The following is a 14,953-nucleotide window of genomic DNA, read 5'->3' on the forward strand; positions in this document are numbered from 1 at the left end:
TCACCTGGGGATGCTTACCAAGGTGGGGTCAGGGGCAGGGTTCTCATCCCGCCTAGTGCTTGGTGGGGTAGCAAGTGCAGGGATCCTCTTTCTCAGGGGCCCTCCAATCTCATGCACACTCCCTTCCCCAAGAACATCCCCAGCCTGACCCTGACTGCCAAGTCTGGGGTCCTTGAAACTCCCTCATGATGGACAACCCCCTGGGAGGACTCCCCCAGGCACCTGAGGGCTCTGTTCTCACGATCCCAATTTACTGCAGGGAAGTGTAAATTCCCTCTGGAGGGGGAGTGGGCACCGCTCAGTCCAAAGCCCCAATGGGGACTCCAATGGACCCCAGCCCCACGGACAGCAATCCCAGGAGACAGGATGCCCGGGGCCTGGGTCCCTCCTGGAGCCAGACAAAGGCCAGCCCTCGATCTGGACCAGGTTAAATCATCCACCAGATGCCAGACTCCCCAGGGTGGGCAGGCACCTCCTTCCTCCAGACCCCAGCCCAGGTGCCTCTGCCTGAGGCCTGGGGCTGATCCAGCTTGTGGCGGCCACCTGACCTTAGGGGGAGAGGATGGCAGAACCTCTGCCTTGTGGCTTTCCAAGTGGGGGCTTCTGGTTCTCAGATGCCTTCCAACGGGCTTCATCATGAAGCAGGAGGGGTCAAGATATACACCCATGGGGGAAATGGAAAGTTCTGGAACTAGATACAGGCCGTGGTCACACACCCATGAATGCACAAATGCCACAGAGCCATGCATTTTAAAGTGCTTAATTTTATGCTTTGTGGACTTCAACTTTTAAAATTTAGTATACCTCAGATATCAGATGGGGCATGCTTATACCAAAAATGTGTTCATTGTATATCTGAAATTTTTAAAAGCCGGTTGTAAAAACTCCGACCCAAGCTAGGAAATAACATGTCTATGTGGGGTGGGGGTGGGGGGCGTACTCGACCTCTCCTAGAGGGTGGGCAGCACATAGGATGTAGTCATTCTAGGAGTACAGAAACGGGGAAAGAAAACAGACCCCAGCAGGATACCCCGCCCTCCTTTCTCCAACCCTGCTCAGTTCTCACCACCGCTCACTGCTCACCTACAGCCACTCAGCCAATTGCATGGCCTCTGGGAAGGGCACTCTCAGCCCCTTTCTCCAACAGGAAGCAGGAACCTGCCCAAGGTCAACCATCCAAAGTGCAGCTGTCTAGGGGTCAGAGTGGCTGTGGGTGGGCGTCCCCGAGCTGCCAGAGTGAGGAACTGCGGGAAGCACAGGAGGCTGAACCCAGGTAAGACCAAGAAAACGTGTTCGCATTTCATAATTTATTTAAATTTTTACATACTGCTATTTTTCAGGAAAAGCGAGAGGACTCAGGCCCGTCCAGCACTGCCCCCTGGTGTCCCTGATGAGGCCATGGCAGCCTCTGGCTCACTGGACACTCCTGGTGCCAGGCTGTCCGGGACCCTGGAAACCACTCACCACGAACGTGCATGAGGGCCCCCAGCCCCGAGGCAGGCCCTGCACCCCAGGGACAAGGCGATCTCCAGGGCGGGGAGGAGCGTCCCTGGTTCTCTCAGGACAGTGGGGCCGTGCCGTGTGCTGCTCCCAACGGGGTGCTGAGTGCACACTAGGACCCTGGGCTGGCAGTGAGGGTCCCCGGAGACCAAACTGGCTTAACTATTCCCTGCTGTGACTCCCAAGGTGCCTGCTGTGAGCTCACACCCTGCTCCTCTGGATAGGGGTGCAGGTGGAGTTGGGGAGGGGTGTGCCCAGAACATGGTGGGGACAGGAGGCTGCTGGGGGCAGCGAGGGTCTCTTCCTGCTGGGCTTGAGAGCCACCGCCCGCCCCCTGCCCCTGCCACGGCTTGCTCAGTCCCTGCCAAATGTAAGCTAGCACCAGTTGTGTGCTTGAATAAACCAGCTTCTTAAAGAAATGGGGTCACTGCTGTAGATGGAGAACCAAGCATCCATGGTAAAACAGGAGACTAAAAAAAAAAAAAACCACCCTGGAAACACAAGCAGCTGCTGGCCTGCGGCCAAGGCGCCTGCTCTGCTCAGGGCGTGGAGGGGCTGGAGGGATGAACCAGCATGCTTGTAACTGCAGCCCTGGGGGCAGGGACTGCTCCTGTACCCCCTGCCCCCATAAACCCCCACCTATGTCCCCACCAGGCTGCAGAGAATGGAGGGTCCCTGGGTAGCATGTTCCAGCGAGGCCAGCAACACACTGCAGTCATGAGGGCACGCTGCCAGCACTGATCCCAGCCCCATAGGCTAAGGAAGAGGGGGTGGGCTTCCCTAGACCCCGACCCACCAGCCCACCCGAATAGCTCTCCTATGAAACCACTTATGGGGGGTGGTGGGGAGCAGGAGGCACAGGGTCAGCTCAGCGTGAAATGCTGGGCACAGAGGTCCTCCCGCCGGCCCAGCAGGCCCCGTGCTGGGATGAACTCCAGCGGCACCGACCCAGGCCCCTTCTTCTTCAGGTCCCGCTCAAAGATCTGCAAGGAAAGGAAGGACAGTCAGTCTGCACTGTGCAGCCACGGCCACCCCATCCCCCCGCCCCTCTACCCTCTCCACTGAAGCCCTGCCCCACGCCCTTACCTCAAAGGCGGTGACCTCCAGCAGCGGGGCGATGCTGACCTCGGGCACGGACAGTGCCTGGTTGATGGCGCTGGCGGCCTTGGACACCTCGGGGTGGTAATGCTGCTGGAGGGCCTGGAGGGACATATGGGATTTCACCAGCCCTCCTCGGGCAGCGCTGAGCAGTGGACATCCCAGTGCTTCAGCAGCCCGGGGAGGGGGACAGAGTGGAAACTCCAAAGACTCCCTTGGGAAACCAAAGTGATGGGGCAAGATGGGATCCTGGAGGACAAAGGCCAGAGGAAGGAGCTGGGCAGAGACACACAAGCAGAGCTGGGCGGGTGGCCAGGGAAAGTGCCCCGGGGAGGGTGGCTCCAGGAAGCTTAGGGTGTGATCTGGGCAGTCAGGGTGCCCTTACCTGCAGCTCCCACAGGGAGCTCTCCAGGGCTCGGCTCTGGGCCGGGTCCTCCTCTGTGGGGTCATAGGGGTCGGCGTCCAGCTCTAGGAACAAGATCCAGGGCTGATCTCCACTCACCCCCACGTACTGGCCTCGCGGCCCAGCCTCCTCCACCTCCAGCTGCACTCACCAGGGCCCCGGGGCCGATGCATGAGGACCCGGCAGGCCGGGTGTCTGCGCAGCAGGTTGCAGATAAAGGGCAGGACCATGAGCAGGGCCTCGGGGGGTGCTGTCAGGGCCAGGCGGGCCAGACGCTTGGTGAAGGCAGCCACCAGGTAGGCAGGCAGGTGCCTGGGCAGGGCAGTGGGCGTGAGACCCTGCTGCCCCCTGCACAGGCCCCGAGCTTCCCTTCCTACCCCGTAGGACTCAGTGGGTCCCAGGTAGCCCCTGTCGCGCTGAGCTAGGCCAGGTATCCCCTAGTCCCACCCCCACCCCTGTACTCACGAGGACGACAGGAAGAGGTCGGCCAAGTGAAAGAAGCGGGCCCGGTACTTCACGTGGAAGACGGACGGATCGAGAAGGCCATACAGCTTCCGGTAGAAGTCAGGGTACTCCCTAGGAGGGTGAGGTAAGTGAGGGGGGCATGTGTGGGGAGAAGCCACAGAGGGAATAGATCAGAACCCTGACCTGGGGGCCTCCCTGGTGGCTTAGTGGTTAAAAAAATCCACTTGCCAATGCAGGAGACTCGGGTTTGATCCCTGGTCCAGGAAGATCTTGGATGCTATGAGGCAACTAAGCCCGTGCACCACGACTATTGAGCCTGTGCTCCGCAACAGGAGAAGTCACCGCAACTAGAGAGTGCTCGCCTCAAGGAGAGAAAGTCCACGTGGCAATGGAGAGCCAGCACAGCCAGCAAGAGATAAATTAAGTTTTTAAAAAATGCCAGCTCAGGTCAAGGACCTTTTAGCAGAGCTAAAAGGCCTACAAACCCCCAGGCAGACACTCACAGGTTGTGTTTATGAATCAAGATGAAAAGTCCATTCAAGGCCAGCAGGCTGACGGCTCCACCTGCAGACAGACACAGCTGTGAAGCCCCAACCTAACAGCACCCCAACTCTGGGAACGAGATTCCAGCAAAGCCAGAGGCCATCCGCCAGATGGGAGGTAGGAAAAAACCTCCAGTACAAATACTGCTGACCAGCTGGGCCCCTGCTGTCAACCCTGCTGGATGCCGGCATCCAGGAACGCAAAGCACCACCCCATGCCCGGTCCCGCTCTGGGCCCGCCGGGCATCTCCTGCTCACCGATGTCATAGGCGCGGGTGAGGAAGTCGATCATGAGGCTGGGCTGCGCCAGGTGGGGCAGGATGGAGTCGTGCATGATTACCAGCACCTTCTTGCAGACGCGGAGAGGCAGCTGGGGGAAGCAGCAGGTCAGGGTGCCGGCTTCCCCATCCCGAGAGCCCCATACTGGTGCCCTGCCCTGGGTCCCTCCCCATCTTCCTACCTGGTGCTTGAGGAAGTGGAGCCACATCTGCTGGAAGGCCTTCCTGTGCTCCTGCAGGGAAGCGGCAGGGGTCGAGGTCCCCCACGTTCTCAGTCTCACCCCACCCTCCTCCTGCCTCTGATACCAGGACAGGACCTAAGGGGTCGCGGCGAGAGAAAACCTCCCTCGGGACCACAGGGTCAGTGTTCATAGCCCACCCCTGGCAATAACACTCAGCACCCAAGAGGTCCCGGCAGGCTGCCTCTGACCTCCGGGAACCGTGCCTGTGGGCATCCTCTCCCCCTTGGGTCCTCCTGTCTCCACCTCCTGACCCCACTGTTGAGGCTAGGAAGGAGGTGCTGGCCTAGGATCAGGTGGTTCCCAGGAAGGCCAACCAACCATCTGTCCAGGGAGTCTCACCTTCAGATGAACGACCTTCCACTTGTCTGACAGCTCTGCAAGGAATGCAAGGGGTCACCAGACATGCGACCCGGCCGGGCCCCTCCTGCCCGCCCTCCCACCCGCAACACTCACCTGTGTGCTTCACATAGAAGCTGGAGAGGGTGCTCTCCTGGCGGGGCAGGCTCACAGAGGACAGCAGCATGAAGGCATTGTTCCAGAAAGTGAGGGGCACCTGTCAGAGGCCAGGCTGAGCACCTGGATGCTGCATGCCCACTGCCCCCTCCCTCCCTGCTCCCAGGGACCTGGGTGGCTCACCTCAGGGCGCCCATCGGTGGTCCGGGCCACAGTGTTGGAGGCGGCCTGCATCGTATGGTAGCGGATGTCATCGTGTTCCAGATACTCCCGGAACTGGGAGAGGAGCAGGGAGCGGTCCTCCTCTGGAGACAGCAGGCCTCCCACCACCAACTGCACATGGGGAGCAGGGCAGGGCACTGAGCATCTCTCCCACCCCCAGGACAGACAGCCCTGAGGTGGAGCTCACAAACCAGAGTCTAGAGGAGCTGCGAGAGTCCCCTCAACCCCACAACCCATAGATGGCTGGGGGAGACCCCAAGACTCACCATGAAGAGCTGGTGGGGGAACAGATAGTTGCCTTCCCACTTGGGCTTCTCCAGTGGGTGCTCACCCTCCAGCTGCACAAACTTCATGAGTGTGCTGAGGGCCAGCTCCTAGGAGGAGGGATGGCAAAGGGACCACGCTGCACATCCCCACACGTTACCCCTGCAGACAGGTGCTTAGACCTGAATGCCCGCAAAACCACACTCCGGGCAGAGTCAGGAGACAGAATGAAACCACACCCTCGAAACCAGCCACAGAAAGAGAGAACATCCTTACCTAGCGAGGGGTCTGCAGTCACAGCCCCAGACCCCTGCTGTGCAGAGCAGGTGGGGCAGGGGCCGTGCAGGTAAGAGGCAAAGCCAATCACCCCAGCTCACCTTGACCTGAAAGGAGGGGTGAGCCAACAGCTCCCCCAGGCGGTTGCAGCAGCTCTGGTACCGGTGCCGCATCCAAATCTTGTATTTGCGAGTGGCCCCCCGGGACCCTGTAGGCGGGACAGGGTGGTCAGCCCACACCCTGACTGGTGCCAGCCCCAACCTCCCCCTGCCTTCTACTCTGGGCAACCAGGGAATGAGTGGAAACGAGTCACTGTGGCTCCAGACCTGGGGTGGGACCAGCACGTTCCCACAGGCAGGCAGGGTAGGTCCTACTTGGGCTAGGCCCTCTCTCTCATCCCAAGACCCAGACATCCCAAGGACCAGACACATACACCTAAATCTTCGTGGTACTAACAGCCAACGCTCCAGAATGTCAAATCCCACAAGAGGCACGAGACACAGTTATACCCCATCCATTCTTTACTTAAACTCAGCCTCAAAGTCTGTATTACTTTGAACCCCACCCCTTTCCCCAAATATAATCCCCTGATCCCACCCACCCGCATGGCCCGTGATGGAGTTTGGGGGGGCTCATTCCATGTCAGCGAAGTCCCTCTCCAACACTGTCACGACTAGGCCCTCCTGGACACTCACCTGTCAGGACCATCTCCTCAGAGGGCAGTTGTCCCACAAACAGTTCTCCTCGGGCCAGCAGGGCCCCGAAAAGTCGGCTGCATGCGTGCACAGCTTCCTGGATCTCCTCCTGGTCCTCAGACTGTGGGGAGATGCCGGTGTTCGCAGGGTACCCCGTCAGGAACTGTGGCCCCTGCTCCCTTTCCCGACCAGGACTTCAGCCCCATCCCCCTCCACCCCTGATCCCTGCGTGACTCTCCCATCCCACCTCTGTCAAAGCTCCCCCAGCCCCGCCCCGGGACCCTCCAACCTAGAGCCCTGTGAGGCTGGAGAAAACTTCCAGTATAGCCCTGGACTCCACCTCACAATTATCTGCCCCCATCCGAGACCAAGTCCCACTTCGTCCGTGCCCGAGGAGACCCCCATCCTGGTCTCTAACCCGCGGACCCGGCCGCGACCCCCGCCACACCACACGTGCCCCCACCTGCAGAACGGCCAGGATGTCGAACACGGCGTTGGCCTCGCCGCGGCTGGCCAGTACCGCCTCCACTAGGTGGCCCAGCGCCCGCCGCGCGTCCCCGGGGCCGGCGTCCCCCTCCATGCCGCCACCCCACGCGGGACAGACCAGACCCGTCGCTCCGCCGCCTGGCGCGCCACTGACGTCACGCCCCGTCCCCGCCGTCATCGCGGCGCGCCGAGCAGGAGAGGTGCGTGGTGGCCGGCATGGCGCTCTTCCACGTCGCGCGGTACGCTGGCCCCGAGGCGGCCGGGGCGGAGGCCGAGGCAGACGGCCGGGCTCGCGCGCTGCTGGAGCGTCTGCAGTGCCGGGCCCGAGAGCGGCAGCTGCAGAAGCAGCCGCCGCAGCAAGCGCCCGAGGAGGCCGCGCAGAGCGCGCCGGCGGCGGGGAAACGGCGGCGGCGACCTCGCAGAACCCGGAGGCGCGAGGGCGGCAGGGAACCAGGAAGCCCGCCCGCGCCCCCCAACAAGCGGCAGAAGACCGACGACGAGGACGAGAACGAGGACGAGGGCGCAGGTGGGGCCTCGCGGGCCGGGGCGGGGTCCTGAGACTCGGGGCCGCGTGGTGCTGACAGCCGCCCCGGCCCCGCTTCTGCCGCGCAGAGAGCAGTGAAGAGACACCCGCGGAGAGCAGCGTGGGCGCCGAAGCCGCAGGATCGCCGGAGGGCCGGGGCGGACCACCCCCAGAAGAGGCCTCTGGACCCCTAACCCACGCCCTGGTGCTCGGGGGCTTCGGGAGAAGCAAGGTGCCAAAGGTGAGAGGCCGCGGGGAGGCTGCAGAGCTGGGGTGACTGTCGTTAACGCGGCTTGTGTTCGTGGAACAGCTTGGAGAACGGTGCCTGCACCTGGTGGGTGTCAGGTTTGTGTTCAGTGAGTGAATTACTGAGTGGGCTGACTACTGAAGCCTCAGCTGTTTTGTCTGCGGTGGCTACTAATCGTTTGAGTTCTGTGCAAGCTCAGCGTTTCTACCTTCAATTGTAAAACTTCTCTTTTTTTTATAATCTATGAGATCGACTTGGTTTCTGTGCTGCCGTCACAGAGATCTCTAAACAGCTTCTCTTCCTTGGCGCACATTTAAGGAGGTTCTACTGTGCTCACACTTGCTTACCAAACAAACAGGAGATTCTACCTGGGAGTTGCAGCTTTATCTTAGCACAAGAGATTTCAGTAAACAAATTCTGGAGCTAAAGGGTGTTTGGATGGTGACAGTCACTAGGAAAAATAAGAGAGGCTTGGCAGAGCCCTTGTAAAGAGATCCACTTTTTTTCTTTTCTTTTAGTTTTATCAGAGTATTGGAGAAGGCAGTGGCACCCCACTCCAGTACTCGTGCCTGGAAAATCCCATGGACGGAGGAGCCTGGAAGGATGCAGTCCATGGGGTCGCTGAGGGTCCGAAACGACTGAGTGACTTCACTTTCACTTTTCACTTTGATGCATTGGAGAAGGAAATGGCAACCCACTCCAGTGTTCTTGCCTGGAGAATCCCAGGGACGGGGGAGCCTGGTGGGCTGCCGTCTATGGGGTCGCACAGAGTCGGACACAACTGAAGTGACTTAGCAGCAGTAGCAGCAGCAGTATCAAAGTATTGATTTACAGCGTTTTGTTAATTTCTGTTACATAGCAAAGTGAGTCAGTTATATATTTGTTGTTCAGTTGCTCAGTCGTGTCTGACTCTTTGCCACCCCATGGACTGCAACAGGCCAGGCTTCCCTGTCCTTCACCATCTCCCAGAGCTTGCTCAGACTCACGTCCAATAAGTCGGTGATGCCATCCAACCATCTTGTCCTTTGTTGTCCCCTTCTCTTGCCTTCAATCTTTCCCAGCATCAAGGTCTTTTTTAATGAGTCAGCTCTTCACATCAGGTGGCCAAAGTATTGGAGTTTCAGCTTCAGCATCAGTCCTTCCAATGAATATTCAGAATTGATTTCCTTTAGGATTGACAGATTGGATCTCCTTGCAGTCCAAGGGACTCTCAGGAATCTTCTCCAACACCACAGTTCAAAAGCATCAGTTTTTTGGCCCTCACCCTTCTTTATGGTCCAACTCTCACATCCATACATGACTACTGGAAAAACAATACCCTTGACTATATGGACCTTTGTTGGCAAAGTAATGTTTCTGCTTTTTAATACGCTGTCTAGATTGGTCATAGCTTTTCTTCCAAGGAGCAAGCATTTTATATCCATTCTCTTTTAGATTCTATTCCCATATAGCTTATTACACAGTATGGAATAGAGTTTCCTGTGCTGTAGAGTAGGTCCTTATTGGGAGATCTACATTGAGTTGGGATCTGTCTTTCTCAAAGACAGAAATCAGCCTAGTTAAGATGGGGGAAGAGGGGCAGGGAAGTGTGTGCCAGGCAGAAGGCCGGATTGGAGCACAGGCCCTGAGGTAGTAATGAGCTTAGTGTATAAAAAGCATGGAGGGGATTGTGTACTTGGGGGGCGAGAAACTGCCAGGTCATGAGGCCCTGGAGCTGTGGCTCAGAGCACAGATATTTTTAGAGCATGGATGTTATCATAAGTGCGAAGGTAAGTCCCTGGGTGGTTTGTTTGGCTCATGGAGTGGCACATTTTGGATTGTATTTCTCAGTTCCTTTAAATGTCACGTGGAGAGTGAGTTGTAGGGGTCAAGGAAAAGCTGGGCACTCCCTGATGGTCCAGTGATTAGGATTCCATACTTTCACTGCCAAGGACCTGGGTTCGATCCCTGAGGGTTCAATCCCTCAACAACAACTCAGATCCCATAGGCAGTGGAGGAAAAAAAGAGCTGGGAGAAGTTTGAAGCCTTGCCTGTTTCTATAGCCTCTTTAGCCTGAGTGTTTTGAGTTCTTGGCTTCCCAGGCCTTGCCCATCTGGCTCTGGAGAATTGACCCGGTCTTTCTCTTCTGTCCTTTGTGATAGGTCCAGCCTTTCCTGCCAGTGTGGTTGGCTCAGCCAAGCTGTGTTGGAAAGAATGTAACGGAAGGCTTGGTGCCTATTGAAGACATCCCTGAAGTTCACCCAGACCTGCAGAAGAAGCTGCGGGCACAGGGCATCTCATCCTACTTTCCAGGTGCCCCAGCCCTGGGCAGGTGGACTGGGGACGGGGGTAGGGTTCCTTCTAGAGCATGTTCAGAGCCATGCAGGGCCTCACTCAGCAGCTGCCAACACAGGCAGCCCCTGTACACGTCCAGTGTCACGTGTGGACTTGGTCTCAGTGCCTTCAGCCTCTTCGACACTCCTGGAGGCCCTGGTGCCGACCCTGAGGGAGAGCCCAGCCTAGAGGTCACAGACGGGGAAGACGCTATTTCTGGCCTCAGAGCCTGTGCTAATCCTGGGTGTCCCTGCACAGACATGACCTGCCTCTTTCCCTTCCCTGTCCAGTGCAGGCTGCAGTGATTCCTGCTGTCCTAGAGAGCACAGCCAATGGGTTTCTGGTCAGCAGAGGCGGCTACCGGCCTAGCGACCTCTGTGTTTCTGCCCCAACGGGCAGCGGGAAGACCCTGGCCTTCGTCATCCCTGTGGTGCAGGTGAGCATAAGGACCCCTCACCCTCCAGTTGGGCATGCAGGCAGGGAGTGACCCTGCTGACACGAGCGGTCGTCCTCCTCTGCAGGCCCTGCTACATCGAGCTGTGTGCCAGGTTCGTGCCCTGGTTGTGCTGCCAACCAAGGAGCTGGCCCAGCAGGTACGTGGACCCCATGCCTGGAGGTCAGATCCAGGGTCTTTGTTGCTGCAGGGGGGCCTCAGATCACACTGGTGATGGCCACTCCTCTTCCAGGTGAGCAAAGTGTTCAATGTCTATACGGATGCCACTCCTCTTCGAGTAGCCCTGATCACTGGGCAGAAGTCACTGGCTAAGGAGCAGGAGAGCCTCGTGCAGAAGACGTAGGTCCTGCTGGGCTGTGGGCGCCTTAGGGAGGCAGGCTCACTTGGTCAGTGCCGGGGGACCTCGCTGAGCCACCCTCTGCTCCACAGAGCAGACGGCTTCCGCTGCCTGGCTGACATCATGGTGGCCACCCCTGGCCGCCTGGTGGACCACATCGACCAGACCCCAGGATTCAGCCTCCAGCACCTCCGCTTCCTGGTAGGTCATCCGCCTGGAGGGAGGCCTACCCCGGCAGGAACCAGGGATTCCCTCGGGGAGGATGGCATGAATAAAAGAATAGATAAAGAGATAAGGAAAGAATTTTGCAGTTAAGAAAATAGAGGAGAGAAAAGAGGCTGATATTCCTTGGTTTACACAGAAAGCCAGTAAAGCCCTAGCACAGGACTTGCTCTGTTCACGTAGGCCGCAGGTGCCCTCTCGAATCGCAGAAGGTGCCCCACCTTAGGCACCTTCTCGAGTGGGTCTTAGAAGCCCAGGCAGGAAAGTGAATGCAGAGAGCCTCTGCGCTCCAGGGAGATCAGCCAGAAAAGGAAAAGGAAAGAGAATTACAAGGGGAGACCGAGCTTCGGTGAGCAAGGCCCGCACTTTATTTTCCAAAGTAGTTTTTATACCTTAAGTTGTGTATAGAGGATAATGGGTGGGGAGGGGGTGCGGGTAGAGTCATGCAAGGTCAGCAGTCCTTGATCCTTATCGAAGCCAGGCTTTCTTTCTGCAAACTTATCATATGCAAAAGCTTTAGGTGATTTACATCATCTTCTGGCCAGGAGGCCTGTTAACATTTTATGACCCTTTCTTCAGAAAACTTATTTTTCTCTAATGGTGATTATTCTAAAGTCAGGCGCCACCCTCTGAAAGCATTAGATAAAGTTGCATTCCTATAGGGCAAAAGTGTGGTGGGCTATAATAAGAAAAGAATTAACTCAAGGGTCCAAGGTTACAAACATTAAAGCTACTACTTACATTTCTATACACCAGCTATATTAATCAATACACTCCCAGGGACACAGTAGGTAAGGGATATGGAAACTTGGCAGCAAGCATTAGCTCAACAAAGAAATCCTCTACTAGTTCTATTTAACAATTTTAACTCTCTGAGAAGCTCTGCATTATTAGAATATCTTAAGCTTCCCATAGTTGGGAGGCTGTGAATCTGAACAAACCTGTCAGGCAAGCTAGAAAGTCATCAGAGGGGTTTGAATTGAAACACTCCTATTATGCCCAGGAGACTTATTAACTAGAGTTTTAAGTTGATTTTCTTACAGAGAAAGGTGGTTGGGGATAGCCCCCCGTTAATGTCAGAAGAGTTGGTGAAAGTTGTAAAATAGTAAACAGATTCTGGTTTTGGGGTAGATGCTCAGGCAGGCCCAGAGGGGCACCCCTCGAGTTCTGGCTTGCCTTGCCCACCAGAACTCTCCCACATGACCTTGTCATGGGTGGGGCTCCCGTGCTGGCTCCCAGCAGAGGCCAGCTGGGCTTAGAGCTGAAGCTGACCTCAGTTTCCTGTCTCCTGCAGATCATTGATGAGGCTGACCGCATGATCGACAGCATGCACCAGTCCTGGCTGCCACGGGTGGTGGCTGCTGCCTTTCCCAGTGAAGGCCCCAGGGATCCCTGTGCTGTGTTCCAGAGAACGCAGCCCCGGGTGTTGACTGCTGCCAGGTACCCAGCCCTGAGCTTGCTCTGCTCCTGGCCCAGTGGAGCTGCCCTGAGCTGGTCCCTTGAGCCGTCCGCGCCGGGCTGGAGGGCCTGCTGGTTGGGCTGTGGCTGCTTTTCCAGTACCCCATTCCCTTTCAGCATGTGCTGTCCCCAGATGCCCCTGCAGAAGCTACTCTTCTCAGCCACTCTGACCCAGAACCCCGAAAAGCTACAGCAGCTTGGCCTTTACCAGCCCCGGCTCTTCTCAACGGGGTCAGCACACAGGGGCCCCAGTGACCCCGACATTGACGTGGACGGGGACTCAGGTGGGAAGTACACCTTCCCCACAGGGCTCAAGGTGAGCAGGGCACTGGGGGTGGGGAGGGGGTGCATCTAGGCACCTGGGTCCTGGCCAACCCCATGCCGTCCCCCACAGCATCACTACGTGCCCTGCAGTCTCCGCTTCAAGCCATTAGTCATCCTGCATCTGATCTTGGAAATGAACTTCTCACGGGTCCTCTGTTTCACCAACTCCCGCGAGAACTCACACAGGTGAGGCCTGGCTGCCCAGGGCGGGTGCAGGAGTGGAGGCAGAGGTGGTTCTGCTCCACCCACTGGGCTTTGGCTTCTCCCACGCAGGCTATTCCTGCTGGTCCAGGCTTTTGGGGGTGTGACTGTGGCCGAGTTCTCCTCCCGCTATGGGCCTGGCCAGAGGAAGAGCATCTTGAAGCAGTTTGAGCAGGGAAAGATCCAGCTGTGAGTACCTGGCGAGACAGGCCGGGTCCTGCTCTGGGGAGGGGCGCTCACTCAGGGGTCAGCTGGGTTCCTGAAGGTTCCCTGGTGTAGGAAACGTGCCTCTGGACTTCATAGGCGTGTCCCCTGCAGACTGGGAGCGGGGGTGTGTCACTGCTCCTGGCCTCAGACAGGCCCCACAGCCCCTTGTATCCCGGCAGTCTCATCAGCACTGACGCCATGGCCCGCGGCATCGACGTGCAGGGCGTGCAGCTGGTGGTCAACTACGATGCCCCCCAATATCTGCGGACCTACGTGCACAGGTGCAGGCCTGACCCTGGGTCTGGGGGCAGGGGTGGCCTGGGGAGGAACCACAGCTCCCTCAGATCCCTAAGGGGCTGGGGGCCAGTGCTCTGCAGTAGCTGTGCTTGGTTTCAGGGTTGGAAGAACTGCCCGTGCAGGAAAATCCGGACAGGCCTTCACGCTGCTCCTTAAAGTCCAGGTCAGTCTGTGTGGTCTCCGCAGGAGGCCAGGGCTGGGTTCTATCCGGGGCCGCCCAGGGTGGGGCAGGGGGGCAGGGAGGAACCTCATCCCCTCGTGTGCTTCCCTCCAGGAGAGGAGGTTCCTCCGCATGCTCGAGGAAGGTGGGGTGCCTGGGCTGGAGCGGCATGACACCCCCAGCGAGCTCCTGCAGCCGCTGGTCCCGCAGTACGAGGAGGCCTTGTCCCTGCTAGAGAAGGCTGTCAAGGTAAGGGGCCAACCGCGGGGGCTCGTCTCTCCGGGAAACCCGAAGTGGAGGGAGGCGACGGGGCGGGGAGGCCCACGGTTGGGCTCACTTTCTGAGCAGGCTCAGGGCATCTCGGGTTTGGAGGGGCAGAGCTGGTGCAGGGAGTGAGGGAGGGTGGTGTGGGCCAACCCTGTCTCCCCTCCTGCAGGAGGAGCGGAAGCAGAAGGCAGCCTAGGCCAGGACTGGGGACACATCAGCGAGGGCTCCCTCCTTTCTGGAAAGATCCTGAGCAGTGGCTGCCAAACGCATGAGCAGGAGACAGGGATTCCTCAGTTGCAAGAGTCTTGGTCCCCAGGTACTCTGCTGCCTCAGACCAGGCCCCAGGACACACAGGAGGCTTGGCCCAGGCCCAGGACTGGCAAGGGGGCACAAGGTCAGGTCAGCTTCCCGTAGTGGTCTTCCTGGAGACAAGATTCCAATGAAGCTGTTCACACTCACCCAGAACTGACGGGGTGGGGTCTGCCTTCGTTTGGCTGTAAGTTGGGGGTCAGCCTTGAAGTGCCTTCAGGAATTCAGTTCTTCTAAGGACGTGAGCCACCACCCTGAGTGGGAGAGGTGGCCCTGGGTCCCTCACTGTTGGGGCAAAGCACTGGCCACTTGGTAGCCATTCCCTGAGAGGCATTGCAGAGACCAGAGGACACGCTGTGGTCATCAGTGCTTTACTTCATGATTATTCAGAGTGTGTGAGATGAACATCCAGAAAATGGCTTCAGAGCACTAACCGCTGGATGTGAGCAAGCCTCATCTCCAAGACTCACGTGGTGACGTTAAATAAAGTGTTAAACTGGGGACTAACTGTGGCTTCTCATCTCTGCCTGGACACGTGTCACTTGTTTTGGCAGAGTAACAACCCAACCCACAAGTCCTGGCTTCCCGAGTGCTCGCTGTCACCGAGTCAGGGAGGCAGTGGCCGCTACCTGGAGCTGCACTGCTTTCTGCAAAAAGTCCCTGGGAGCACGGGGGCCTGCTGTCTGGCTGTGGTCTGAGCCTGTGTGTTG

The 14,953-nt window shown here is 58.0% G+C and overlaps 2 protein-coding genes across 5 annotated transcripts; one reads left to right on the forward strand and one right to left on the reverse strand.

Moving 5' to 3' along the window:
* Positions 1 to 1,292: 1,292 nt before the first annotated feature.
* On the reverse strand, positions 1,293 to 7,080 carry NOC4L (nucleolar complex associated 4 homolog). Of its 4 annotated transcripts, none has more exons than XM_061384479.1 (15): positions 6,911 to 7,080; positions 6,439 to 6,601; positions 5,845 to 5,951; positions 5,470 to 5,577; positions 5,165 to 5,314; positions 4,982 to 5,081; positions 4,868 to 4,902; positions 4,469 to 4,519; positions 4,267 to 4,378; positions 3,970 to 4,030; positions 3,467 to 3,577; positions 3,153 to 3,313; positions 2,984 to 3,066; positions 2,587 to 2,700; positions 1,293 to 2,483 (listed from the first exon to the last, which is right to left on the reverse strand). In XM_061384479.1, exons 1-15 carry the CDS (start codon positions 7,016 to 7,018, stop codon positions 2,364 to 2,366), a joined length of 1,584 nt encoding a protein of 527 aa, XP_061240463.1. In that variant the 5' UTR covers positions 7,019 to 7,080; the 3' UTR covers positions 1,293 to 2,363. The 4 variants fall into 4 exon arrangements, with proteins under 4 accessions (XP_061240463.1, XP_061240464.1, XP_061240465.1 ...); XM_061384480.1 differs by having other exon boundaries at positions 6,439 to 6,559; positions 6,902 to 7,080; XM_061384481.1 differs by lacking the exon at positions 6,911 to 7,080 and adding an exon at positions 6,784 to 6,866 and having other exon boundaries at positions 6,439 to 6,559.
* A 30-nt stretch (positions 7,081 to 7,110) lies between these two features.
* Positions 7,111 to 14,744, forward strand: DDX51 (DEAD-box helicase 51). The gene is made up of 15 exons (XM_061384477.1): positions 7,111 to 7,450; positions 7,537 to 7,688; positions 9,836 to 9,986; positions 10,298 to 10,443; positions 10,529 to 10,600; positions 10,694 to 10,800; positions 10,891 to 10,999; positions 12,315 to 12,460; positions 12,596 to 12,794; positions 12,873 to 12,988; positions 13,076 to 13,192; positions 13,390 to 13,491; positions 13,607 to 13,670; positions 13,782 to 13,916; positions 14,104 to 14,744. The coding sequence occupies exons 1-15, from the start codon at positions 7,141 to 7,143 to the stop codon at positions 14,128 to 14,130; spliced, it is 1,953 nt and encodes a 650-aa protein (XP_061240461.1). The 5' UTR covers positions 7,111 to 7,140; the 3' UTR covers positions 14,131 to 14,744.
* The last annotated feature ends 209 nt before the right edge of the window (positions 14,745 to 14,953 follow it).

Source organism: Bos javanicus, chromosome 17, assembly GCF_032452875.1.
Source record: "Bos javanicus breed banteng chromosome 17, ARS-OSU_banteng_1.0, whole genome shotgun sequence".
Lineage (NCBI taxonomy): Eukaryota > Metazoa > Chordata > Mammalia > Artiodactyla > Bovidae > Bos > Bos javanicus.